The sequence below is a fragment of the Prionailurus viverrinus genome, unplaced genomic scaffold, assembly GCF_022837055.1.
Source record: "Prionailurus viverrinus isolate Anna unplaced genomic scaffold, UM_Priviv_1.0 scaffold_50, whole genome shotgun sequence".
In the NCBI taxonomy this organism is placed as follows: Eukaryota; Metazoa; Chordata; class Mammalia; order Carnivora; family Felidae; genus Prionailurus; species Prionailurus viverrinus.
In genome coordinates this window covers 1,912,981-1,936,248 of record NW_025927613.1, presented here as the reverse complement: position 1 = coordinate 1,936,248, position 23,268 = coordinate 1,912,981, and the positions used below count along the sequence as shown (strand labels likewise).

At 37.2% G+C, this 23,268-nt stretch overlaps 1 protein-coding gene across 4 annotated transcripts in view; it reads right to left on the bottom strand.

Moving 5' to 3' along the window:
• The window catches only part of ARNT (aryl hydrocarbon receptor nuclear translocator), a 76,308-nt gene that overhangs the window by 47,501 nt on the left and 5,539 nt on the right, over positions 1-23,268 (bottom strand). For all 4 annotated transcript variants that reach the window (XM_047847819.1, XM_047847820.1, XM_047847821.1 and 1 more), the window contains exon 2: positions 3,786-3,897. In XM_047847819.1, coding sequence (XP_047703775.1) covers positions 3,786-3,897 — 112 coding nt within the window. The remainder of the gene's footprint in view (positions 1-3,785; positions 3,898-23,268) is intronic.

The window sequence follows — 23,268 nt, the reverse complement described above, 5'->3', positions numbered from 1 at the left end:
CTTATACTAATTAGGCAATTAATAAATACTTCTGGAAATACATAAATACATACACGCTTCTGGAAATGAATGGACTCTGCATTCCAAACCAAGCAACATATCAATACCTTAGTGGAGAAATACACTGCAGTTCAGCATTCTCTAATTTTGAAAATGCAGACACAAAGTTTAAAGAAAACTGAGTTTTCTCAGCAACTATGAAATCTTTGGGCTTTGCAGACATTTCCGGTTTTACTGGTTTCACTACTTTCAGGAAAAGGAGGCATTTAAAGCAACAATCATAAGGATACTCACTGGGCTTGAGAAAAGAAGCATCAGTGAGACCCTTGCAACAGAGATAAAAGAATTAAAAAAGAATCAATCAGAGATGAAGAATGCAATGAAAAAGATTGGAAACAGACTTGATGCAATGAACAGGAAGCTGGAAAAAGCAGAGGAATGAATTACTGATCTAGAAGACAAAATAATAGAAAGTAATAAAGCTGAACAAAAGACAGAATTATGCAAGACAAGAATAGACTTAGAACTCAGGGACTCGATCAAACAATGGTAACATATGTATTATAGGAGTCTCAGAAAAAGACAGAGAAAAGGGGGCATAAAATTTATTTCAAGAAACGAAAGCAGAAAACTTCCCTAATCTGGAGAAGGAAACAGACCTCCAGATCCAAGAAGCACAAAGAACTCCCATCAAAATCAATAAAAGGACAACACCAAGACGTACTGGAATTAAATTTGCAAACTATACTGATAAAAAATACTAAAAGCACCAAGACAAAAGAAGTCCTTAATGTACAAGGGAAAACTCATAAAGCTAGCTGGAGATTAATCAACAAAAACTTGGCAAGCCAGAAGGGAGTGGCATGATATATTCAGTGTTGAATGGGAAAAATCTGGAGCCAAGAATACTCTAACCAGCAAGAGTCTATCATTGAGAAGGGGAGACAAGAGTTTCCCAAATAAAAACTAAAGGAGTTCGTGACTACTAAACCAGGCCTACAAGAAATATTAAAGGGGATGGGGCGCCTGGGTGGCTCAGTCGGTTATGCGTCCAACTTTGGCTCAGGTTATGATCTCATAGTCCATGAGTCTGAGCCCCGTGTTGGGCTCGTGTTGAAAGCTCAGAGCCTGGAGCCTGCTTCGAATTCTGTGCCTCACTCTCGCTCTCTCTCTCTCAAAAATAAATAAAAACATTAAAAAAAAAAAAAAAAGAAATATTAAGGGTGACTCTTTGAGTGCAAAGGGGAGATCAAAAGTGATAAAGGATCAAAGAAAATCTCCAGAAACAACAAAGCAAGCAATAAAGTAGCAATACACATCTACCAATAATTACTTTGAATGTAAATGGACTAAAAGTTCCAATCAAAAGATTATAGGATGATCGAATGGATAAAAACCAAGACCCTTGGGGGTGTCTGGGTAGCTCAATCGGTTGAACACCAACTCTTGATTTTGGCTCAGATCATGATCTCCCAATTCATGGGATCCAGTCCCACGTGGGAGCAGCACGGAGCCTGCTTGGGATTCTCTCTCCCTCACTCTCTACATCTCCCTGCTTGCAATCTCTCTCGAAATAAATAAATAAATAAATAAACATTTAAAAAAAACTTAAAAAACAAAACAAGACCCTTCTATATGTTGCCTACAAGAGACTCATTTTAGACCTAACGATACCTGCTGACTGAAAGTGAGGAAGTGGAAAAGCAGCACACACATGGATATCAAAAGAAAGAGTAGCAATACTTATACCAGATAAAGTAGACTTCTTTGTTCTTGTATTGCTTTAGTCTTGCTTTGGTATCAGGGTAGTACTGACCTGGTGGAATGATTCTGAATGTGTTCCCTTTATTCCATTATTTGTAAGATTTTGATAAAGATTGTCATTAATTTTTTTTTTTTTAATGTTTGGTGGGGTTTGCCAATGAAACCATGTGCCTCAGGTTTTATGTGCTGGGAGATTTTTGATTCCTAAATTCAACGTTCATTCATGTCAGTGGTCTAAGAAGACTTCCTACTTGTTGCATTCAAGACTCATAATTCAGGGGCGCCTGAGTGGCTCAGTTGGTTAAGCGTCTGACTTCGGCTCAGGTCATGAACTCACGGTTCATGAGTTTGAGCCCCGTACTGGGCTCTGGGCTGACAGCTCAGAGCCTGGAGCCCGCTTCAGATTCTGTGTCTCCCTCTGTCTGCCCCTCCACTGCTTGCACTCTGTCTCTCGCATTGTCTCAAAAATAAACATTTAAAAAAAAATTTTTTTTTAATAAAAAAAAAAGACTCATAATTCAATCTTGGTAACATGTATGTTTTTAGGAATTATCTGCTTTTGTTTTTTTCCTAAATTATCAAATTTGATAGTATATAATAGTTTATAGTAATCTATGTTATCTATTGTATTTCTGTGGTTACCTGTTGTGTTGTTTTCTCTTCCATTTTAGTACTCATTGTAGTTTTTGAGTCTTTTCCCCTTAGTTAATGTTAAAATAATTCCAATTTTGTTTACTTTTTTGGAAAAACTGGTCATTACTTTCAATGTTATGCTATTGTTTATTATGGTCTTTATTTCTAATTTTTCTTTGTTATTTCTTTCATCTCCTAAATTTCAGCTATGTTTCTTTTTTTTCTAGTCCTTTGTGGTGTAATGTTAACTTGTCTTGAGTTTTTAATACAAAGATTGACAGCACAAATTTCACTCTAACATCTGTTTTTGCTGCATCCCATAAGTTTTGCAATATTGTGTCTTCTTTTTCTTTTTTTTGAGACATATTTTCATTTGCCATTTGATTTCTTATTTTGCCCACTGCTCATGCAGTTGCATGTTAGTTTTTACATATTAAATATTTAACGTAAATTTACATTGTAAATTTTCCAGATTTGTTTTACTGTTGATCTTTGGTTTTTTGCCATTGTGGCTGGAAAATACACTTGGTATGATTTCAGTTTTCTTAAATTTGTAATATTTGTTATGCCTTTTCTTAAGTGAATTAACCAATGGATTCTTCTATGTGTACTTCTATGTGTACCTGAAGAAAATGTGCATTCTATTTTTCTTGGATGGAATGTTTTATATATCTTTTAGAACCATATATTCTCAAGTATGCATCATTAAGAAATGCTCTTTTTGAAAAAAAAAAAAAAAACACTTTAACTCAGGGTACTCATTTAAAATAAAGCATATTGGGACATAGGGTGGCTCAGTCAGTCAAGAGTCTGACTCGTGATTTCGGCTCAGGTCATGATCTCACAGTTCGTGATATCAAGCCCTGCATCAGGCCCTGCACTACATTCCACTGAGTGTGGAGCCTGCTTGGGATCCTCTCTCTTCCTCTCTCTCTGCCCCTCCCCTGCTCTCTCTCTCTCAAAATAAATAAATAAACATTAAAAAATAAAATAAAATAAAGCATATCAGAGGGAATGTGGCAGGAACATGTGAAATAGGTGAAGGGGATTGAGAGTACACATATGATGAGCACTTGAGTAATGATGTACAGAATTGTTGAATCACTATATTGTACACCTGAAATTAATATAACACTATATGTTAACTATATAATAATTAAAATAAAAAACTTAATAAAAAAAAAAAAACCTGCACAAAAGAAAGTTAGATAAAAATGTTAATTCTGTGTAAGGAAAAAATCCAGGAACTAAAGAAAGATATCTGACAGCAGTGTAGTAAGTAACCAGTTGAAGTGAAAGGGTTAAGCATAGCCAAGAGGATTCAGCCACTAACTAAATCAGGCTGGCTTACAGGAGAGACACTCACAACACATGATATCCAAACTCACCCTGATCGCCGCTTAATAGCCCTGTGGACAATGGCTCCTCCACCTTGAATCCCAGCCCCAGGGTTTCCTGAGGCAATGGCTGGACCCAGTGATGGTACATCTGATGTCATTTCTATCAAAGAAAAATGGAAATATACATTTAAAAAAGATAGTCCTGTCTTCTTATCATCATCATCATCAAGTTAGCTTCTTGGAAGAAAGGCTCAAGCTATGGGTGAAATCTCAGTAGTTTGCTAGAAAACCCTTATGCTCATATCCACATTGCTCTTCTTAAATTCTTACACTGGTGAAAGTATACATTCCCTACTTCACTTCTCCCTGCTTCACAGAGTTTGGAAAAGGGAGTACTATATTCTATCTGCAGCCTTTACTTTTAAAAGCTTGTGAGGGGCGCCTGGGTGGCTCAGTCGGTTAAGCGTCTGACTTCAGCTCACATCATGATCTCACAGTTTGTGGGTTTGAGCCCCACATCGGGCTCTGTTCTGACAGCTCGGAGCCTGGAGCCTGTTTCAGATTCTGTGTCTCCCTCTCTCTCTGCCCCTCCCCTGTTCATGCTCTGTCTCTGTCTCAAAAATAAAAAATAAACAGTAAAAAAAAAAAAAAATTAAAAAAAAAAGCTTGTGATAGTGACATAATGTTAATCTAAAACACACATACACACACACAAAATTAGTTTATACATTTTACTCATGCAGCAAACATGTAACATATCCTTTCACTTATTTTATTTGGAAAATGAAAAACAAACAAACAAACAAACTGGAATTCTAACTCTACCTAGCAATATAACAAAGCCTCACTCACCTTTCTCTTCCTAAAGTGGTGCCAGTGAAAGCTGGCTAAAACAGGTTTAAATGAGATCCAATGTCACATAACACAAGAATATCCAAGCTTCAATTTAAAAAAAAGAAAGAACCATTCATCATACCAAGAACCAAGAAGATTTCAAATTGAATGAAAAATAGCAATCAGTAGATGCCAACAATATGGCATAAATGTTAGAATTATCTCACAAGATTCTAAAAGCAGCCACAATAAAAATGCTTCAACAATTACTAACACAGTTGAAACAAATACACAAGTTGAAAGCCTCAGCAAAGAAAGTCTAAACAAAGATAAGATATAAAGAAGAATCAAATAGAAATTTTAGAACTGAAAAATAACTGAAATAAAGTTAAGTGGATTGATTCAACAGCAGAATAAAAGGAACAAAGAGAAGAATCAGTGAAATGTAAGACACAACACTATAAATTACCCATTAGAGTCCTGAAAAAGAGAAGAGAAAGAGGACAAAGCTGAAAAATAGTATCTGAAAAGTTCCCAAATTTGTCAAGAGATGTAACCTACAGATTCAAGAAGTTGAGTAAACCCCAAAAGGACAAACCTAAAGAAATCCATCCCAACACATAACAAACTTCTAAAAAGTAGCTAGAGATAAATGATACTTATAGAAGAAAAATAATTCACAACAGCAGAGTTTTCATCAGAAACCATGGAGACAAAAAAATGTGACATGATATCTTTTAAAGTTAAAAAAAAAAAAAAAAAGTCAACCCAGAATCCTACACCCTGTGAAAATATCATTCAGGAATGAAGGAGAAATCAACACAGTCTCTAATGATTTAAAACTAATGAGCACTTGCCACCAACAGACCTATCCTAAAAGAATGGCTAAACAAAATTCTCTAAACAGAGAAGAAATTACATAACAAGGAATTTTGGAACACAACACATCAACATATATCAAAGAAATAAAAAAAAACACAATATGCAAAAATATGGGTAAAATCAATAGGCTTTCCTTCTCCTTTGAGTCCTCTACATTATGTTTAATGATTGAAGCAAAAAAATACAACACTATCTGTTTCTAAATGAATACAGAAAAAATAATTAATACCAATTACAAATGGGGATATTAAAGGGTGGTAAGATGTCAACACTTAAAGTGTTAAAATGACACCAACAGACTGTGATGTTATGAGACATAATGCAATGCTCACTACAGCAATTACTGGAAAAGGTATACAAGGTGATACACCAGCAAACATAAACAAATCAAAATGGGATTCTTACTTAAGATTTTTTTTAGGTTTTTTGTTTGTTTTTTAGTAATCTCCATTCCCAATATGATGTGGCTCAAACCCACAACCGCAAGATCAAGAAATGCACACTCTTCCAACTGAGCCATCCAGGTGCCCCTCAAAATGGAATTCTAAAAAATGTTCAAATTACCTACAGGAAGGCAGAGAAAAAAACACAGAAATAAAAACCAAAACAAACAGAAAACAAAAAATAAAACAGCAAACTTAAGCCCTAACATATTAATAATTTTATGTAATTAATATAAATATACCAATTAACAGAGATTGGCAGAGCAAATTAAAAAACATAACCCAACTCCCAACTACATGCAGTCCACAAAAAAGTTGCTTCAAATATAACAGCAGAGACAGGTTGGAAGCAAAAGAATGAAAAAAGATATATCATGTAAACACCAATCAAAGGAAAGCAAGAGTAGCTATATTAATAATCAGATAAACCGACCACAGACAAAGCACATTATATAATATTCAAGCCACCAAGAAGACAGTTGGTATGTATGTACCAAACAACAGAGCTCCAAACTCTGTTAAACAAAAACTGACATAACAGAAAGAAGAAAATAATTATAGTTGGAGATGTCAACACCCCTCATTCAACTGACAGAACAATTAGACAGAAAATCAGCAAAGATTAAAAAAAAAAAAAAAAAAGACAGCCTCAACAAACAGGGTCTAATTAACATTTACAGAAAGATTCCACCACACAATAGCAGGTACACATTCTTATATTCTTTATATTCTGTCCCCAGAATATAAACCAAGATAGAATATATCCTGAGCCATTAAACAAACCTCAACAAATTTACAAGAATGAAATCACAGATTGTATTCTCCAACTACAATGGAATTAAACTAGAACTCAGTAACAGAAAGAGAACAGGAAAATCACCATATACTTGGACACTAAACAACACACTCCTAAAAAAAAAATCAATGAATCGAAAATGAAGTCTCAAAGGAAATACAAAGTACACAGAAATAAAATATGAATGTAATCACAAAACAGTAAAATTTGTGGGACATAGCAAAAGCTGTACTTAGAGACAATTTTATTGCGCTAAAATGCTTATAGTGGAAAGAGGAAAAGTCAAATAATCTAAGTTTCCATTTTAAGAATCTAGAAAAAGAACAAAATCAGGGCGCCTGGGTGGCTTGGTTGGTTGAACGTCCAACTCTTGGTTTCAGCTTGGGTCGTGATCCCAGGGTTGTGGGATTGAGCCCCACATCAGGCTCCAGGCTGAGTGTGGAGCCTGCTTAGGATTCTCTCTTTCTCCCTCCATCCCTCTCCCCCACTTGGGCTGTGTGCTCTCCCTCTCTCAAAAAAAAAAAAAAAACAAAAAAAACAAAATAAACCCAAAAGCAAGCAAAAGGAAGTAATAGACAACATAAATCAATGAATTTGAAAACAGAAAAATATTTTTAAAAAAATAAATGAATTCAAAGCTGGTTCTTTAAATAGATCAATAAAATTGACAAGCCCTCAGTTAGACACAAAAAAAACCCCACTACCAGTATCAGAAATGAAGGAAAAAAATGAAACAAAAAAAGGGATATCACTACAGACTTTGAAGAAACCAAAGAGATAAGTGGTAATTCTAGGAACAACTTACAAATGTAAATTTGACAACTTGGACAAAACAGACAATTCCTTAAAAAAAAAAAAAAAATTAACTAAAACACCTGACCCCACATAAAACAGATGACTTGAATGGTCCCATAATTATTAGGAAACTGAATCCATAATTTAAAGACTCTCAAAAAAGAAATCTCCAGGTCCAGACGGAATGAATTTTACCAAACATTTAGAGTTAATATCATTTCTACACAATCTGCTCCAGAAACTGGTTGAGAAAGGAGACACTAATTCACCTTATGAAGCTAGAATTACCCTGATACCAAAACCAGGCAAACTCACTACAAAAACAAAGAAACAAACTGACAAAAAGCTAGAGCTCAGGGGCACTTGGGTAGCTCAGTCAGTTAAGCATCCGACTCTTGATCTCAGCTCAGGTCTTGATCTCACAGTTGTGAGTTCAAGCCCCACGTTGGGCTTTGCAATGGTTGTGAAGCCTACATAAAAACAAACTAGAGATCAATACTCCTCATGAAAACAAATACAAAACTTTTTTTTTTTTTTTTAGTTTATTTATTTTGAGAGAGAGAGAGAGTACACACATGTGAACAGGGGAAGGGCAGAGAGAGAAGGAAAGAGAGAATCCCAAACAGGCTCCACGCTGTCAGCGCAGAGCCCAATGTGGGGCTCAATCCCACGAATGGTGAGATCATGACCTGATCTGGAATCAAGAGTCATATGCTTAACCAACTGAGTCACCCAGGTGCCCCAAGGAACAAAAATTCTTACTATTAGCAAATAAAATTTAGCAATATGCAAAAGAATTATACAACATGACCAAATATGATTTATTCTAGAGAAGCAAGAATACTGGCTCAACATTTAATTATCAACCAACATAATCCACCATACTGCCAAAGAAGAAAAATAACAAATGATCCATCAACTTATGCAAGAAAGCATTTGATAAAATTCCACACTAATTCTGCTTAAAAAAAACAAAACAAAACAAAACAAAAAAACACAGAAAAATAAGAATAGAGGGAAATGTCCTCAACCTGGTAACAGAATCTACCCCCTACCACCAAAAAACCCAAAATAAAAATAAATAAGTAAGTAAGTAAAGAAGCCTAAAGTTAATATTATGCTTAACGGTGAAAGACAATGCTTTCTACGATTGGCAACTAGGCAAGAATGTTCCATCTCATCACCAAATCAAACATAGTGTGGGAAGCTCTAGCCAGTGCAAAAATGCAAGAAAAGGAAACAAAAGGCATAAAGATCAAAAAGGAAGATATAAAACTGTCCCCATTCACAGATGGCATGATTGTCTTTGCAGAAAATCCTAAGGAGGGGTGCCTGGGTAGCTCAACCAGTTGATCATCCAACTTTCTATTTCAGCTCAGGTCATGATCTCACATCTCATGGCTCTGTTCATGAGCTCAAGCCCCACATCAAACCTGTGCTGACAACACGGAGACTGCTTGGCATTCTCTTTCTCTCTCTCTACCCCTCCCCTGCTCGAGCATGTACGATCTCTCTCAAAATAAACTTAAAAAAAAAAAAAGTAGATCACTTATATATTGCTGGTGGATGTAATATAGTACAGCCACACAGCCACTCCAGAAAATAGTTGGAAGTTTCTTTAAAAAATAAACATGCCACTAACATACAAACCACCACTACACCAGTGGGTGTTCATCCCCCAAAATGAAGACTGTATCTATACAAAAACCTGTCCACAAATGTTTATAATACTTTTATTTGTAATAGCCAAAAACTGGGGGTGGGGGGGGGTGGGGGGTGGTAAGTCCTTTAATAGGTGGACTACCTGTGATATACACCCAAATCACTGAATACTACTCGGCAACAAAAAGGAATGGAATATTATTACTACACACAACTGGATGAGAATCACGTGAGTGAAAAAAGCCAACAATAAAAGCTTACATTATGTATAATCCTATTCATAAAATACTCTTGAAATGACAAAATTATAGAAATAAGGGACAGATTGGGGTTGCCCAGAGGGAGGGGGAGGGCACAAAGAAAGGTGTGGCTTTCAAAAGGCACCATTAGGGACCCTTGTGATGGTAGAAATCTGTGTCTTGGTCGTGATGGTGCCTATTAGTTTTGCAAGACACTATCATTGAGGGAAACTGAGTTAAGGGTAGGAGATCTCTGTATTACTTTTCATAACTGTATATGAACCTAAAATTATCTCAAAATAAGAAGTTTGGGGACACCTGAGTGGCTCAGTCAGTTGAGTGTCCAACTTCGGCTCAGGTCATAATCTCACGGTTTGTGGGTTCAAGCCCCACATGGGGCTTGCTGCTGTCCACACAGAGCCTGCTTCAGATCTCTGTCCCCCTCTCTTTCTGCCCCTCCCCCACTGGTACACACACTCTCTTTCTCAAAAATAAGCAAACCTTTAAAAATAATAGGTTTAGAGGCACCTGGGTGGCTCTATCAGTTAAGTGTCCAGCTTTGGCTCAGGTCATGATCTCGCGGTTTGTGGGTTCCAGCCCCATTTTGGGCTCTGTGCTGACAGCTCAGACCCTGGAGCCTGCTTCGGATTCTGTGTCTCCCTCCCTCTCTGCCCCTCCCCTGCTTACACTGTCTCTGTCACTCTCTCTCAAAAATAAACATTAAAATAATAGTAACATTTAGTTTAAAAGTTTTTAAAACACTTTTATCGCTTCTCGGCCTTTTGGCTAAGATCAAGTGTAAAGGTTTTTAAAACACTTTTAAAGTCATATACTTCATCTTCCTTTTGAACTTTAAAATCTGTAAAGTACTATTAAACAATTCATGAAATTAATTCAATGACATTAAACTTATATAGTAATTTTGAAAGAAGAGCATCATGACTTTGAATTTCCTCATCCAGGAATATAGTATGTGTTACATTTATTCAGATCTTTTCTAATGTCCTTTAATAAAATTTTATAGTCTTCCTAAGTCTTATGTATTTCTTCCTCTAATTATTTTTAGGTAATTTATAGTTACTAGTATTACTGTGAATTAAATCATTTTTCCATTTCAACTTCTAACTGGTTTTTGCTAGAACAAAACTATTGATTTCAGTATATTTATATTGTATCCAAATTACTAATTTGTCTTACCTAAAAGTATTTAATTTATTGGATTTTTTTAGTATAAAATCACATCATCTACAAGGAATGATTATTTTACCTTTCCTTACTCAATATTTACAGTATTTTGTTTTCTTCTCTTACAGCATTATTGCAAGGTTCTTAATCCATGGGTCAATGGATAAAACCCTCCCTCCACCAGGGGAGGATGGTTTGTGAACTTGGAGGAAAAATGTTATCTTTATTCTCATTAATCTCTAACTGAAATCTAGCATTTCCTTCAACCATGAAAGTACACAGTAAACCACCACAGTATTAGTAACTGTGACTGTCATCAGTAGGAATCAGATATTTTTATATCACAATTACTAAAAATATTTAGGATTAACATCCAATACTACTCAAAAATAGGGTAATTATGGGATGCCTGAGTGGCTGAGCCTCCAACTCATGATTCTGGCTCAGGTCATGATCCCAGGGTCGTGGGATCAAACCCTGTATCAGGCTCTGCACTGATAGCACAGAGCCTGCTTGGGATTTTCTCTCTCTCCCTGTCTCTGCCCCTCCCCTACACAAGCATTTAAAATAAATAAACTTTTTTTTTTAACATTTATTTTCCTGAGAGAGAGAGAGAGAGAGAGCGAGCAAGGGAGGGGAGAGAGAAAGGGAGACAGAATCCGAAGCAGGCTCCAGGCTCAGAGCCGTAAGCACCGAGCTGTCAGCACAGAGCCAGATGCAGGCTCAAACCCACAAACTGTGAGATCATGACCTGAGCCAAAGTCAGATGCTTAACTGACTGAACCACCCAGGTGCCCCTGTAATATTAACATTTTTAAATATTTTTATTATTTAAGTGCATTACTATAGAAAAATTAGAAAAGATGCAGTAAGCCAGGAGATAAAACTTTTCAATCTCTATAGTTCCACTATATATTGCTATTTTATGCACTGAATAACTAAGGGATTATCTAAGAAAGGTTCAACAAGGAGAGCAAGCTGTCTCCTTGTATTCCAGCTTTTCCAAGCACGTGCCAGCTGAGTCTAAGGGTTCCAACATGGCCGAAGAAGCAGAGCCTTTTATTTAGGGGTAAGGGTGACATAAAAGTGAGGTAAGAATTTTTTTTACCTACAAAGCAGAAGTTCTGTTCCTGAGTTTTACAAGGAGTAAAGGGGGAGTAGAGAGTGCATGGATAGTAATACCTAACACTTTTTTCTCAGCCCTCACTGTGGGTTAGGCACTACTGTGAACAACCTGTGTGCCTCTCATTTATTCCCATAATGACCCAAAGGAAGTGAGAAAGGGTTCAACAGTTCTCACCAAAGACGTCCACGTCCTACAAAAGGTTAAGCAACTTTGATCTAGACAATCTCCAAAGCAAACGTGGATATATCTCTGACTTATCCATGATTTCATTGGACTTAATTTGGGGGGGGGGGTAGTTCTATGGATTTAACAGCTTTTTTTAAAAAAGCAGGAATGGATTTTTTTTAATCTGAAGCAAATACTTTTGTAAAGTATTTATTAATATAAAAGTTTTTTCTTTGTTTGTTAATGACATAAATTATAGAAGTTTTCTCAGGTTGAACCATCTTTTGAGTTCCTGGACTAAACCTTACTCAATAATTCCAGAAGACTGAATAATCTAAAACTCCATGTCCACCTAGAATCTCAGAATGGGACCTCACTTGGAAACAGGGTCTCTGAAGATATAATTAGCTAAGACTGGGTCGAAATGGGTTAGGGTGGGCTCTAAATTCAATGACTACTCTCTTTATAAGAGCAAGGAGAGAAACCTAGATACAGGGAGACAGAAAACGGAGTGACATGTCCATAAGCTAGAGAAGATGGAGAGATTTCTGCCTCAGAGACTCCAGAAGGAACCAAAGCTACCAACATCTTCATTTCATATTCTGAGCCTCCAGCACTGTGAAAGAGTATTTTGTTTGTTTGTTTTAAACCCCCAAGTATGTGAATTTGCCACAGCAGGCCTGGGAAACTAATACAATAATGATGTATGATTCTTTTAACATACTCTGGATTTGATTTACTAAGATTAGCTCCTTTTAAATTTTTTTTTAACGTTTTTATTTTATTTTTGAGACAGAGAGAGACAGAGCATGAATGGGGGAGGGTCAGAGAAAGAGGGAGACACAGAATTGGAAACAGGCTCCAGGCTCTGAGCTGTCAGCACAGAGCCCGACACGGGGCTCGAACTCACAGACCGCGAGATCATGACCTGAGCCGAAGTCAGACGCTTAACCGACTGAGCCCCCCAGGCGCCCAAGATTAGCTCCTTTTAAATGGAAGAAAAACTTAGGATAGCATAGTTAAGGAATATTCTTATTCCACTGAAGTCAAGTACCTTCTACTCAGATCACAATTTGACAGATATTACAGAAAAACAATAAATATAACATATTTTAGTCAGTCAACATAGTCTCCCAGATTTACCAAAAAGCTACTTCTAAACATAACTTCCTTTCCTGAAATATGAGAATAATACAAAACTAAGTTCACTGAAAACAGGACTGAGGAAATCAGAACTGATAAAAAAGCATTAGAAGCTGAATAGACAAGGGGTGCCTGGGTGGCTCAATTAAGTATCCAACTCTTAATTTCAGCTCAGGTCATGATCTCAAGGTTGTGAGATCAAGCCCCTCCCTCTCCCTCTGCCCCTCTCCCACTTTCTCTCTTAATAAAAGAAAAAAGTTGAATACATAATATGAACATTTGTTCATAAAGAAATACTGGAACAATAATTCATCATATTCTTAATGTCTAAAATACGAGTCACTTTGGGAGCCACCTGCAGCCGGTTAAGCATCCGGCTCTTGATTTCGGCTCAGGTCATGATCTCACAGTTCGTGAGTTCAAGTCCCACATCAGGCTCTATGCTGACAGTGCAGAGCCTGCTTGGGATTCTCTGTCTCCTTCTCTCTCTTCCCCTCCTCCAGTCGTGCTATCTCAAAATAAATACATAAACTTTAAGCAAAATAAAATATGAATTACTTTGGATATGTTTTTAATTTTTTCTTTATTATTCCTAAAATCTACCTCCAAACTATATTTACAATAAACTGCACCTAACCTAAAAACACAAAACCTCTTTTATGCATGTCTTTTATTATAAGTCCAGGCATTTATAACTGCCCTTAATACTGGATAAAGAATGTACTTAAGTACAATTAAAATGATGACTTATCATTGCAAACTACAGTAATCAAAAACAGTATGGTACTGGCACAAAGATATACATACCAGTGGATTAGAGAGTCTAAAAATAAACCATTATATGTATAGTTAAATTATTTAACAAGGGTTCCAAGACAATTCAATATTTTTTTTTTTAACAAATGGCACAGGAAAAACTGTATATCCACATACAAAAGTACCCTTACTTACATCACATATACGAATCAGCTCAAAATAGATCAAACACCTAAATGTAAGAACTAAAGCTAGTAAACTCTTAGAAGAAAGCACAGGAGGAAAAGTATCATGACAATGAATTTCGTAACTTCTTGAAGACAATTTGCAAGGTGAAAAAAGTTCTGGAGGTGGATGGTGGTGATGGCTGTACAACAATGTGAATAAACTAAGGGCACTGAACTGTACACATAAAAATGGTTAAAGTAGCAAATTTTATGTTATGTGTATTTTGCCACAATAAAAAAAAAACTATAATATATCAGAAAAAAAATTTTTCCAGAAAAATTTTGAAGTGGCTCTGTATCACTGAAATGGAAGGTTATCTACCATATATGATTATAGAAAAAATAAGCTACAGAAAAAAACATATAAAATGTTCTTTTTTAAAATTTATATGTATAACAAAAGCCTGGAAGAACTCATTTAATATTAACTGCATGCCTACTATATGCCAGGCACTGTTGCAGATCCCAGATATAAAGCAATAAATAGAACAAAGATCCCAATACTTACGAACTTTATATGCTAGTGGGAGAGAGAAATCAACAAGAGAAATAATTAAAATGTAAACCGGATGACAATATGAAAGTGACATTTTATAGGAAAAAATAGATAAATAACAAATTTCATATGGTTCAAACTAATAATTTGTTATACAGTGATAAATAGGGAGAAAAATAAACTATAGGAAGTCAAATCAGAAGTATATAAAGGTCGGGACACCTGGGTTGCTCAGTCAGTTAAGCAGCCGACTTCACCTCAAGTCATGATCTTGCAGGTTGTGAGTTTGAGCCCCGTCCGACTACACCTGAAGTCATGATCTTGCAGTTCATGAGTTTGAGCCCTGCATAGGGCTCTGTGCTGACAGCTGGGAGCCTGGAGCCTGCTTCAGCTTCTGTGTCTCCCTCTCGCTCCCCCTCCCCTGCTCGCACTCCTTGTGTGTGTGTGTGTGTGTCTCACAAATAAACATTAAAAAATATATATTTAAAAAAAAAGAAGTATATAAGGTTGAAGGATAGGAGGACGACAATTTTATTTTTTTAATTTTTTTTTTTAACGTTTATATATTTTTGAGACAGAGAGAGACAGAGCATGAACGGGGGAGGGGCAAAGAGAGAGGGAGACACAGAATCTGAAGCAGGCTCCGGGCTCTGAGCCATCAGCCCAGAGCCCGAAGCGGGGCTTGAACTCACAGACTGCGAGATCGTGACCTGAGCTGAAGTCAGACGCTCAACCGACTGAGCCACCCAGGCGCCCCAGGACAGCAATTTTAGATAGTGAGGAAAGACATCATTGAAAAGGTAAGAGGAAATAGGAGATAAGAAAAGGAGATAAAGGAATTAACCATGCAGGTATCTGGAGAAAATGCAGACAGAGTGCAAAGACACAGGGTGAGAACATGCCTGTTAAGTTCTAGAAATAGTATGGATGATATCATGGCTAGAATGAAGTGAGCAAAGGTTACACAATAAACTAATAGTGGTTATCTCTGAGATGGCATTTAGAGACTTCTACATTTAATTTTCTGTATATCCATATTATTTTGTCTTTTACATTAAGCATATATTACTTTTATAACTGGGAAATACATGATCCCAAGTTTTTATTTATTTATTTTTATTTTTTTTTAACGTTTATTTATTTTTGAGATAGAGACAGAGCATGAACGGGGGAAGGGCAGAGAGAGAGAGGGAGACACAGAATCGGAAGCAGGCTCCAGGCTCTGAGCCATCAGCCCAGGGCCCGATGTGGACCGCGAGATCGTGACCTGAGCTGAAGTCGGACGCTTAACCGACTCGACTGCGCCACCCAGGCACCCCAATCCCAAGTTTTTAAAAAACAAAATGAATATGTGTGTGTGTGTGTGTGTGTGTGTGTGTGTGTGTGTGTGTGTGTGGCATGCATTGAAAATCTGAGAGAACACAGCTCAAACTTTACAATTAGATAAACCTGGATTCCAATCCTAGGGTTACCACTTACCACATGTATGAACATAAGCAAATTACTTAATCTTTCTGAGTTCATCTGTAACATGCAACTAATAATAATACCTACCTTTAAGGAAGATTATATTAGATACTGCAAGTGAAAAGTACTTAGCATAGCATCTGACACAGTGTAAGTAATACTTAAATAGTAGCTTTATAAATATATATCAAACACCAAAATGTTAACTGATTTTGCTATTATTAACTTTTTCATTACAAAAGTAATATATTAAAATACGGATATATAGGGTGCCTGGGTGGCTCAGTCAGTTAAGCATCCGACTCTTTATCTCAGTTCAGGTCTTGATCTCAGGGTCTTGAGTTCAAGCTCTACACTGGGCTCCACATTGGGCGTGGAGCCTACTTAGAAAAAAAAAATATATATATATATATATACTGCACACACACACACAATATTATAGATATACAGAAAATGTTATACATATCCAGAAAACCAAATGTGAAAGTCTCTAAAAATATTCAACAATACAGAAGCAAACAATCAAAAGTAAAATCCTTGGGGCACCTGGCTGGCTGAGAGCATGCAACTCTTGATCTCAGGGTCATGAGTGCAAGCCCCACACTGGGCATGGAGACAACTTAAAAAAAAAAAAAAAAAGATTAAATAAAATAAAAGTAAAATCCTCTACACACGTACTCCAATCCCACCTCCCCCCTATGGTATTAATATTTTGAAACCTTCCAAATCTTTTTCTATATATCATATATTATAGCTTGGGTAATTTTTACATAAGATAGGGAGAGATCATATTATATTTATTCTGAATCTTGTTTTTTCCATGTAATAATATACTGGAAGGTGTGTCATGTCAATAAATACAGGTAGCACACTCTTTTTAATAGTTATAGGGTACTTCAAAGTACAAATGTATATATTTATGACATTCAAACTATCACTATCATAAATGTTTCAATAAATATAACTGTGTATCTTTATGCGTGGTAACAGTATTTCTACACTAACAAATTTCTGAAAAGGACTCCCTGGATGTAAGGGAACATATTTAAAACTTTGCACATTACCCTCCAAGAAAGCTACACCAATGAAGAGCCTCACCAACAATATCAAATTTTCCATGTGTCCACCAGCCCTGGGTTCTGGCAATCCTTCAAATTTTTACTGATTTTCTAGGTATAAAATGATTATCATTGTTGGTTTAATGTTCATTTATCTGTTATTAGTAAGACTGAGTATATTTTTATACTATTGCTAATACTTTTTCTATTTCATCCTATAAAATTTAAATAGTGATTACATGTAACGTGCCTAACAAAAAGCAAAATCTTCCCATAAAAAAATAAAGCTCACTTCTAGTAATAGGTTTATATAGAATCCATGAGTTAGAGGAATTTAGAGAAAGAAAAGATGATTCTGAAATGGTTTAAATTAAGATGCAGCACAGTCTGTAGCACAGAGAAGGTGCTCAGTAACAGGAAAAAGTAAAGGACACAGGGCAGCCAGCCAGCAGTTTCAAAAAGGTAAAGTGAATGTAGGCCTCAGAAAAAGTAAAGGAGAGGAAAAAGGCATTCCACATAGACAAAGGACATAAGCAAATCCTAAAAGGAGGTATGAAAATAGTTGTGAAGAACTGTCAGACCTATACAGAGCACAGAGTCTGTATTTGGGAAAAAAAAATAAGATCTCAAGTGTTAATTGTGAGAAGGCCTTGAATGATAAGATAAAATCTTAGATTTGATTTAACAAAGACAAAATATATCTTTAAGTGAGAGTGACAAAAATAAAATGTAAATTAAAGATTAATCTGACATATTTAAAGTTTGAAGTAATAGAAGCAGGGAAATGAATGAGACTAACCAAAATGAGGAGATAAAGGCATAGTATGACAGTGGGATAAAAAGTAAAAGAACCTCTATAATTTTAAGCCATATAACTTCTGAATAAAAATAAGGGGGTAGGGGTGTCTGGGTGGCTCAGTAGGTTAAGTGTCCAACTTCGGCTTAGGTCATGATCTCACAGTTTTGTGAGTTCGAGCCCCATGTCGGGCTCTGTGCTGACAGCTCAGAGCCTGGAGCCTGCTTCAGATTCTGTGTCTCCCTCTCTCTGTGTCCCTCCCCGGCTCACACTCGATCTCTCTCAAAAAAATGAATAAACATTAAAAAAAAAAAAAATAGAGGGGGCGCCTGGGTGGCGCAGTCGGTTAAGCGTCCGACTTCAGCCAGGTCACGATCTCGCGGTCCGGGAGTTCGAGCCCCGCGTCGGGCTCTGGGCTGATGATGGCTCAGAGCCTGGAGCCTGTTTCCGATTCTGTGTCTCCCTCTCTCTCTGCCCCTCCCCCGTTCATGCTCTGTCTCTCTCTGTCCCAAAAATAAATAAATGTCGAAAAAAAAAAATTTAAAAAAAAAAAAAAAAAAATAGTGAGGTAAATGTATACATCTACTTTTTTTCTCTTCCACTAAACATTTATATAAAGAAGAAAAACAATTTTATACAAGACATAAAATCCATGGATAGAAAAAATGGAAGAAAGAAAAGAGCAACAAATTTTTGGAAACTGGAACCTTTGCCTTGATAGATCCACAAGAACTAAATCCTAGGGCACCTGGGTGGCTCATTCGGTTAAGCATCCAACTTCAGCTCTGGTTGATGGCCCGTATCCAGTTCTCTGCTGTCAGCAGAGAGCCCACTTTGGATCCTCTGTCCCACCTTCTCTCTGCTTCTCCCCCTCTGGCACACTCGCACATGCACACTCTCTCTTTCAAAAAAAAAAAAAAAAAAAAAAAAAAAAACCAACTGAATCCTAAGCCAACAAAGGGAGAAGCAGAAAACTACCTCAATATATGTTAGAATCCCCCAAAGTCTCAGGAACTGGTGACTCCAGGTAATAGTAGTGGGAGGTGTGTATGAATGAAAGCTAAAGTAAAAAGGATTGGTTCCGGGTGCTTGGGTGGCTCAGTTAAGCGTCTGACTTCGGCTCAGGTCATGATCTCATGGCTTATGGGTTCGGGCCCCGTGTCGGGCTCTGTGCAGCTCGGAGCCTAGAGCCTGCTTTGGATTCTGTGTCTCCTTCTCCCTTCCCTGCTTGTGCTCGCGTGTGCTCTTTCTCTCTCTCTCTCTCTTTCTCAAAAATAAACATACATTAAAAAAAATTAAAAAAAAAAAAAAAGGATTGCTTCAACATCTGCTTAAGCAGCAGGTGGATTTCCAGGTCCTCACCCTGTTCCTTCTAGCAGGGAAACTGCCCAATATATGGAAACAAACGAAAATGAAAATACAACAATCCAAATGCTTTGGGATGCAGCAAAGGCAGTCCTGAGAGGAAAATATATTGCAATCCAGGCCTATCTCAAGAAACAAGAAAAATTCCAAATACAAAATCTAACAGCACACCTAAAGGAAATAGAAGCAGAGCAGCAAAGACACCCCAAGTGCCCCCTTCCTTTCATTTCTAATTGTGGTATAGCTTACACAGAGCAAAGTGCAAAAATATTAATTACACAACTCAATTAATTTTTATATATGTATATACCCATGTGACCACAACCCAGATAATACAGAATACCATCACTCCAGACAGCTTTCTTTTTTTTAGGTTTTTTTTAAAGTTTATTTATTTTTCTTTTTTTTTTTTTTTTCAACGTTTATTTATTTTTGGGACAGAGAGAGACAGAGCATGAATGGGGGAGGGGCAGAGAGAGAGGGAGACACAGAATCGGAAACAGGTTCCTGGCTCTGAGCCATCAGCCCAGAGCCTGACGCGGGGCTCGAACTCACGGACCGTGAGATCGTGACCTGGCTGAAGTCGGACGCTTAACCGACTGTGCCACCCAGGCGCCTCTATTTATTTGTTTTTCAGAGAGAGAAAGAAAGAGAGAGAGAGAGACAGAATCCGCAGCAGGCTCCAGGCTCTCAGCTGTGAGCACAGAGCCCGATGTGGGACTCCAACTCACAAACCACGAAATCATGACCTGAGCCGAAGTTGGATGCTTAACCCACTGACCCACCCAGGCGCCCCCAGACAGCGTTCTTGTGCACTGTCCTTACCCCCTCCATCATAAAAATAACTACTCTTCTGACCTATGTTTATTATGGATTAATTTTGCTATCTTTATCTTCAAATCATCAGAATCATATGGAATATATCTGGCTTCTTTCACACAGTATTGCATCTATGAGAGTTATCCATATTTTGTAAAATAGTTTATTGCTGTGTAATATTGTTATGCAACTGTGTCATAATTTATTTTATACATTCTATTGTAACTGGACCTTTGGATTGTTTCCGGTTTCATACTATTATGAATGAAGTTTTTATGAACATTCTTATATATGTCTTTGGGGAACACAAATATGTATTCATTTTTGTTGGGTATACACAGAATTTAAACTTCTGGGACACATGGCAAACATATGCTTCACTTAGTGGATACTTCCAAACTATTTTCCAGAGTGACCATACCCATTTACACTCCTATCAGCAGTGTATTGGATTCCGGTTGCTCATCAGTCCTTCTAATTTTAGCCATTCTGGTGTGCACTGATGGTTGATAATGTATCTCATCATGGTTCATCTTTTTAAAATAAGTTTATTTATTTATTTTGAGAGAGAGAGAAAGATTGAGCAGGGAAGGGGCAGAGACAGAGTGGGACAGAGGATCCAAAGCAGACTGTGTGCTGACAGCAGAGAGCCCGATACAGGGCTCGAACCCACAAATTGTGAGATCATGACCTGAGCCAAAGTCAGACTCTTAACCAACAGTCCCCCAGGCGTCCTGGTTTATCTTTCCCTAATGATGTTTACCTTTAACTAATGATGTTGAACACCTTTTCATAAACTTATTATCTGATAAAAAAAAAAGAAAAAAAGGAAAAGAAAAGAAAGAAACTGCCCTAATTCCACCCTGTCAAAAGACTGATTTGTTCTCTGGAGAGTATAAATCATTTTGATCTATTTGCCCTAGTCGGGGGAAACCAGGCAAAGCTGGAAGTGAGAGTACCATACTGAAAACAGGGAAACTAACAGCAGTGTATGCAAAATGGGTGCTTCACTCTTCCCTTGCTGTACTGCCTCTTCCCTGTATTCCATGTTTCCTCTTGGTTTACTCCAACTGGTGAAGAGTATCCTCTACTAAGCTCTTGAGAAACAGTGTAAGGGAGAGCTTGGATATATGAAAACATCTTTCTTATATTTCACTAACTGATAGTTTGCCTAGGTATGCAATTCTATGTCGGAAATTATTTCCCCTAAGAATTCTGAAGGCATTGCTCCATTGTCTTCTACTGTTGGGTGTGACTACTGAGAAGCAAGACCAATCTGATTCCAGATTCTTTTGAACTGACCAATTTTTTTTTCTCTGTAGCTTGTAGGATACTCTTTGTATCTGATGCTGAAATCTCATGATATTGTGCCTTGATGTGGGTGTGTTTTCATTCACTGGTCTGTCCCCTTCAATTTGAAAACTCATGTCTTCTACTGCTGGAACATTCTTTTAAACAAAAACAACAAAGCTTGGTTAAAAGAGATGAAAATGGTTGTTACTGGGGAGAAGGAACTGAGAGAGGGAGTAGAGGACTGTTTTTGTAAGAAATCACGTAAAACTGGGGCGCCTGGGTGGCGCAGTTGGTTAAGTGTCCGACTTCAGCCAGGTCACGATCTCGCGGTCCGTGAGTTCGAGCCCCGCGTCAGGCTCTGGGCTGATGGCTCAGAGCCTGGAGCCTGTTTCCGATTCTGTGTCTCCCTCTCTCTCTGCCCCTCCCCCGTTCATGCTCTGTCTCTCTCTGTCCCAAAAATAAATAAACGTTGAAAAAAAAAATTAAAAAAAAGAAATCACGTAAAACTAAGTCTTTAAATATATGCATGGATAATTTTGATTAAAATAACAAACATACATTTAAATGTTTAAATATATGTATTTTAATTCATTTTTTTAAATTTTAATATTTCTTCATTTTTGAGAAACAGGGAGAGACAGAGCACAAGTTGGCAAGGGGCAGAGAGACAGAGAGAGAGAGAGACACCCACACAGAATCCAAAGCAGGCTCCAAGCTCCCAGCTGTCAGCACAGAGCCCAACACAGGACTCGAACTCATGAACCGCAAGGTCACAACCTGACCTGAAGTCAGATGCTTAACCGACTGAGCCACCCAGGTGCCCCATTTTATTTCATTTTTTTAATGTTTATTTATTTTATTATTTATTTTGAGAGAGAGCATGAGCAGGGGAGGGGCAGAGAGAGGGGGAGAGAAAGAATCCCAAGCAGGCTCTGCACTGTCAGCACAGAGCCTGATGTGGGCTCAAACTCACAAACCGTGAGATCATGACGTGAGCCAAAATCAAGAGTCCAACGCTTAACCAACTGAGCCACCCAGGTACCCCTAAATAAATATTTTAAATATATTTACATGATTAAAACATTTCATATGTTTAAATATACGTATGTTTTATGGAGGAGAAAAAAAAGATGACGTGATAACCAATCAGATAAATACATGAAAGAACCTAAAACACCTCTAGTTGCTTAGCCTGGGGAACTGGAAAAACTGTGACAGTCGTGAAAGACACAGAAAAGTCAGGAAGGGCAACACATTTGAAGGAAATGCTTGTGAGTATATACATAAATAGCATATTAAATATTATTCAAATAGAGATAGCTCTTAAACAGATGAAAATATAGAAAGGAAGTTTATGTGAGAGAACAGGAATAAAAACTTTTGAGAATTTTTTTTAAGAATCTTTAATACAGGGGTGCCTAGGTGGCTCAGTCAGTTAAGCCTCAGACTTCGGCTCAGGTCACGATCTTGCAGTTCACAAGTTCCAGCCCCTCATCGGGCTCTGTGCTGACAGCTTAGAGCCTGGAGCCTGCTTCGGATTCTGTGTCTCTCTGTCTCTCAAAAATGAATAAATGTTAAAAAAATATTTTTTTTAAATGTTGACAATGTAGACGAATTGCCAACAATCAAATTGTCTCTACCCCCTACTAGTTATGAGACTTTAGACAAACCACTTATTCACTCTGTGTCTTAGTTTCCTCATTTGTAAAACAATAATACATACCTCATAAGACTGTTGCAAAAATTAAATAATACATACATATATATGAAGACTAAATGAAATAATACATTTAGAATAACTGGCATATATTAATAAATGCTATTATAAATTAATTCATGATGTTAATGACTTTATTAGTACTACCCTTTCAGAGATATTTTCATGTTAACAGTGCATAAAGATATGAACCCCAACATTCATTTATTCAACCAATACTCACTGAACGTCCTAGGCACCACTGGGAGCAGTGGAGAGTATGGTGAA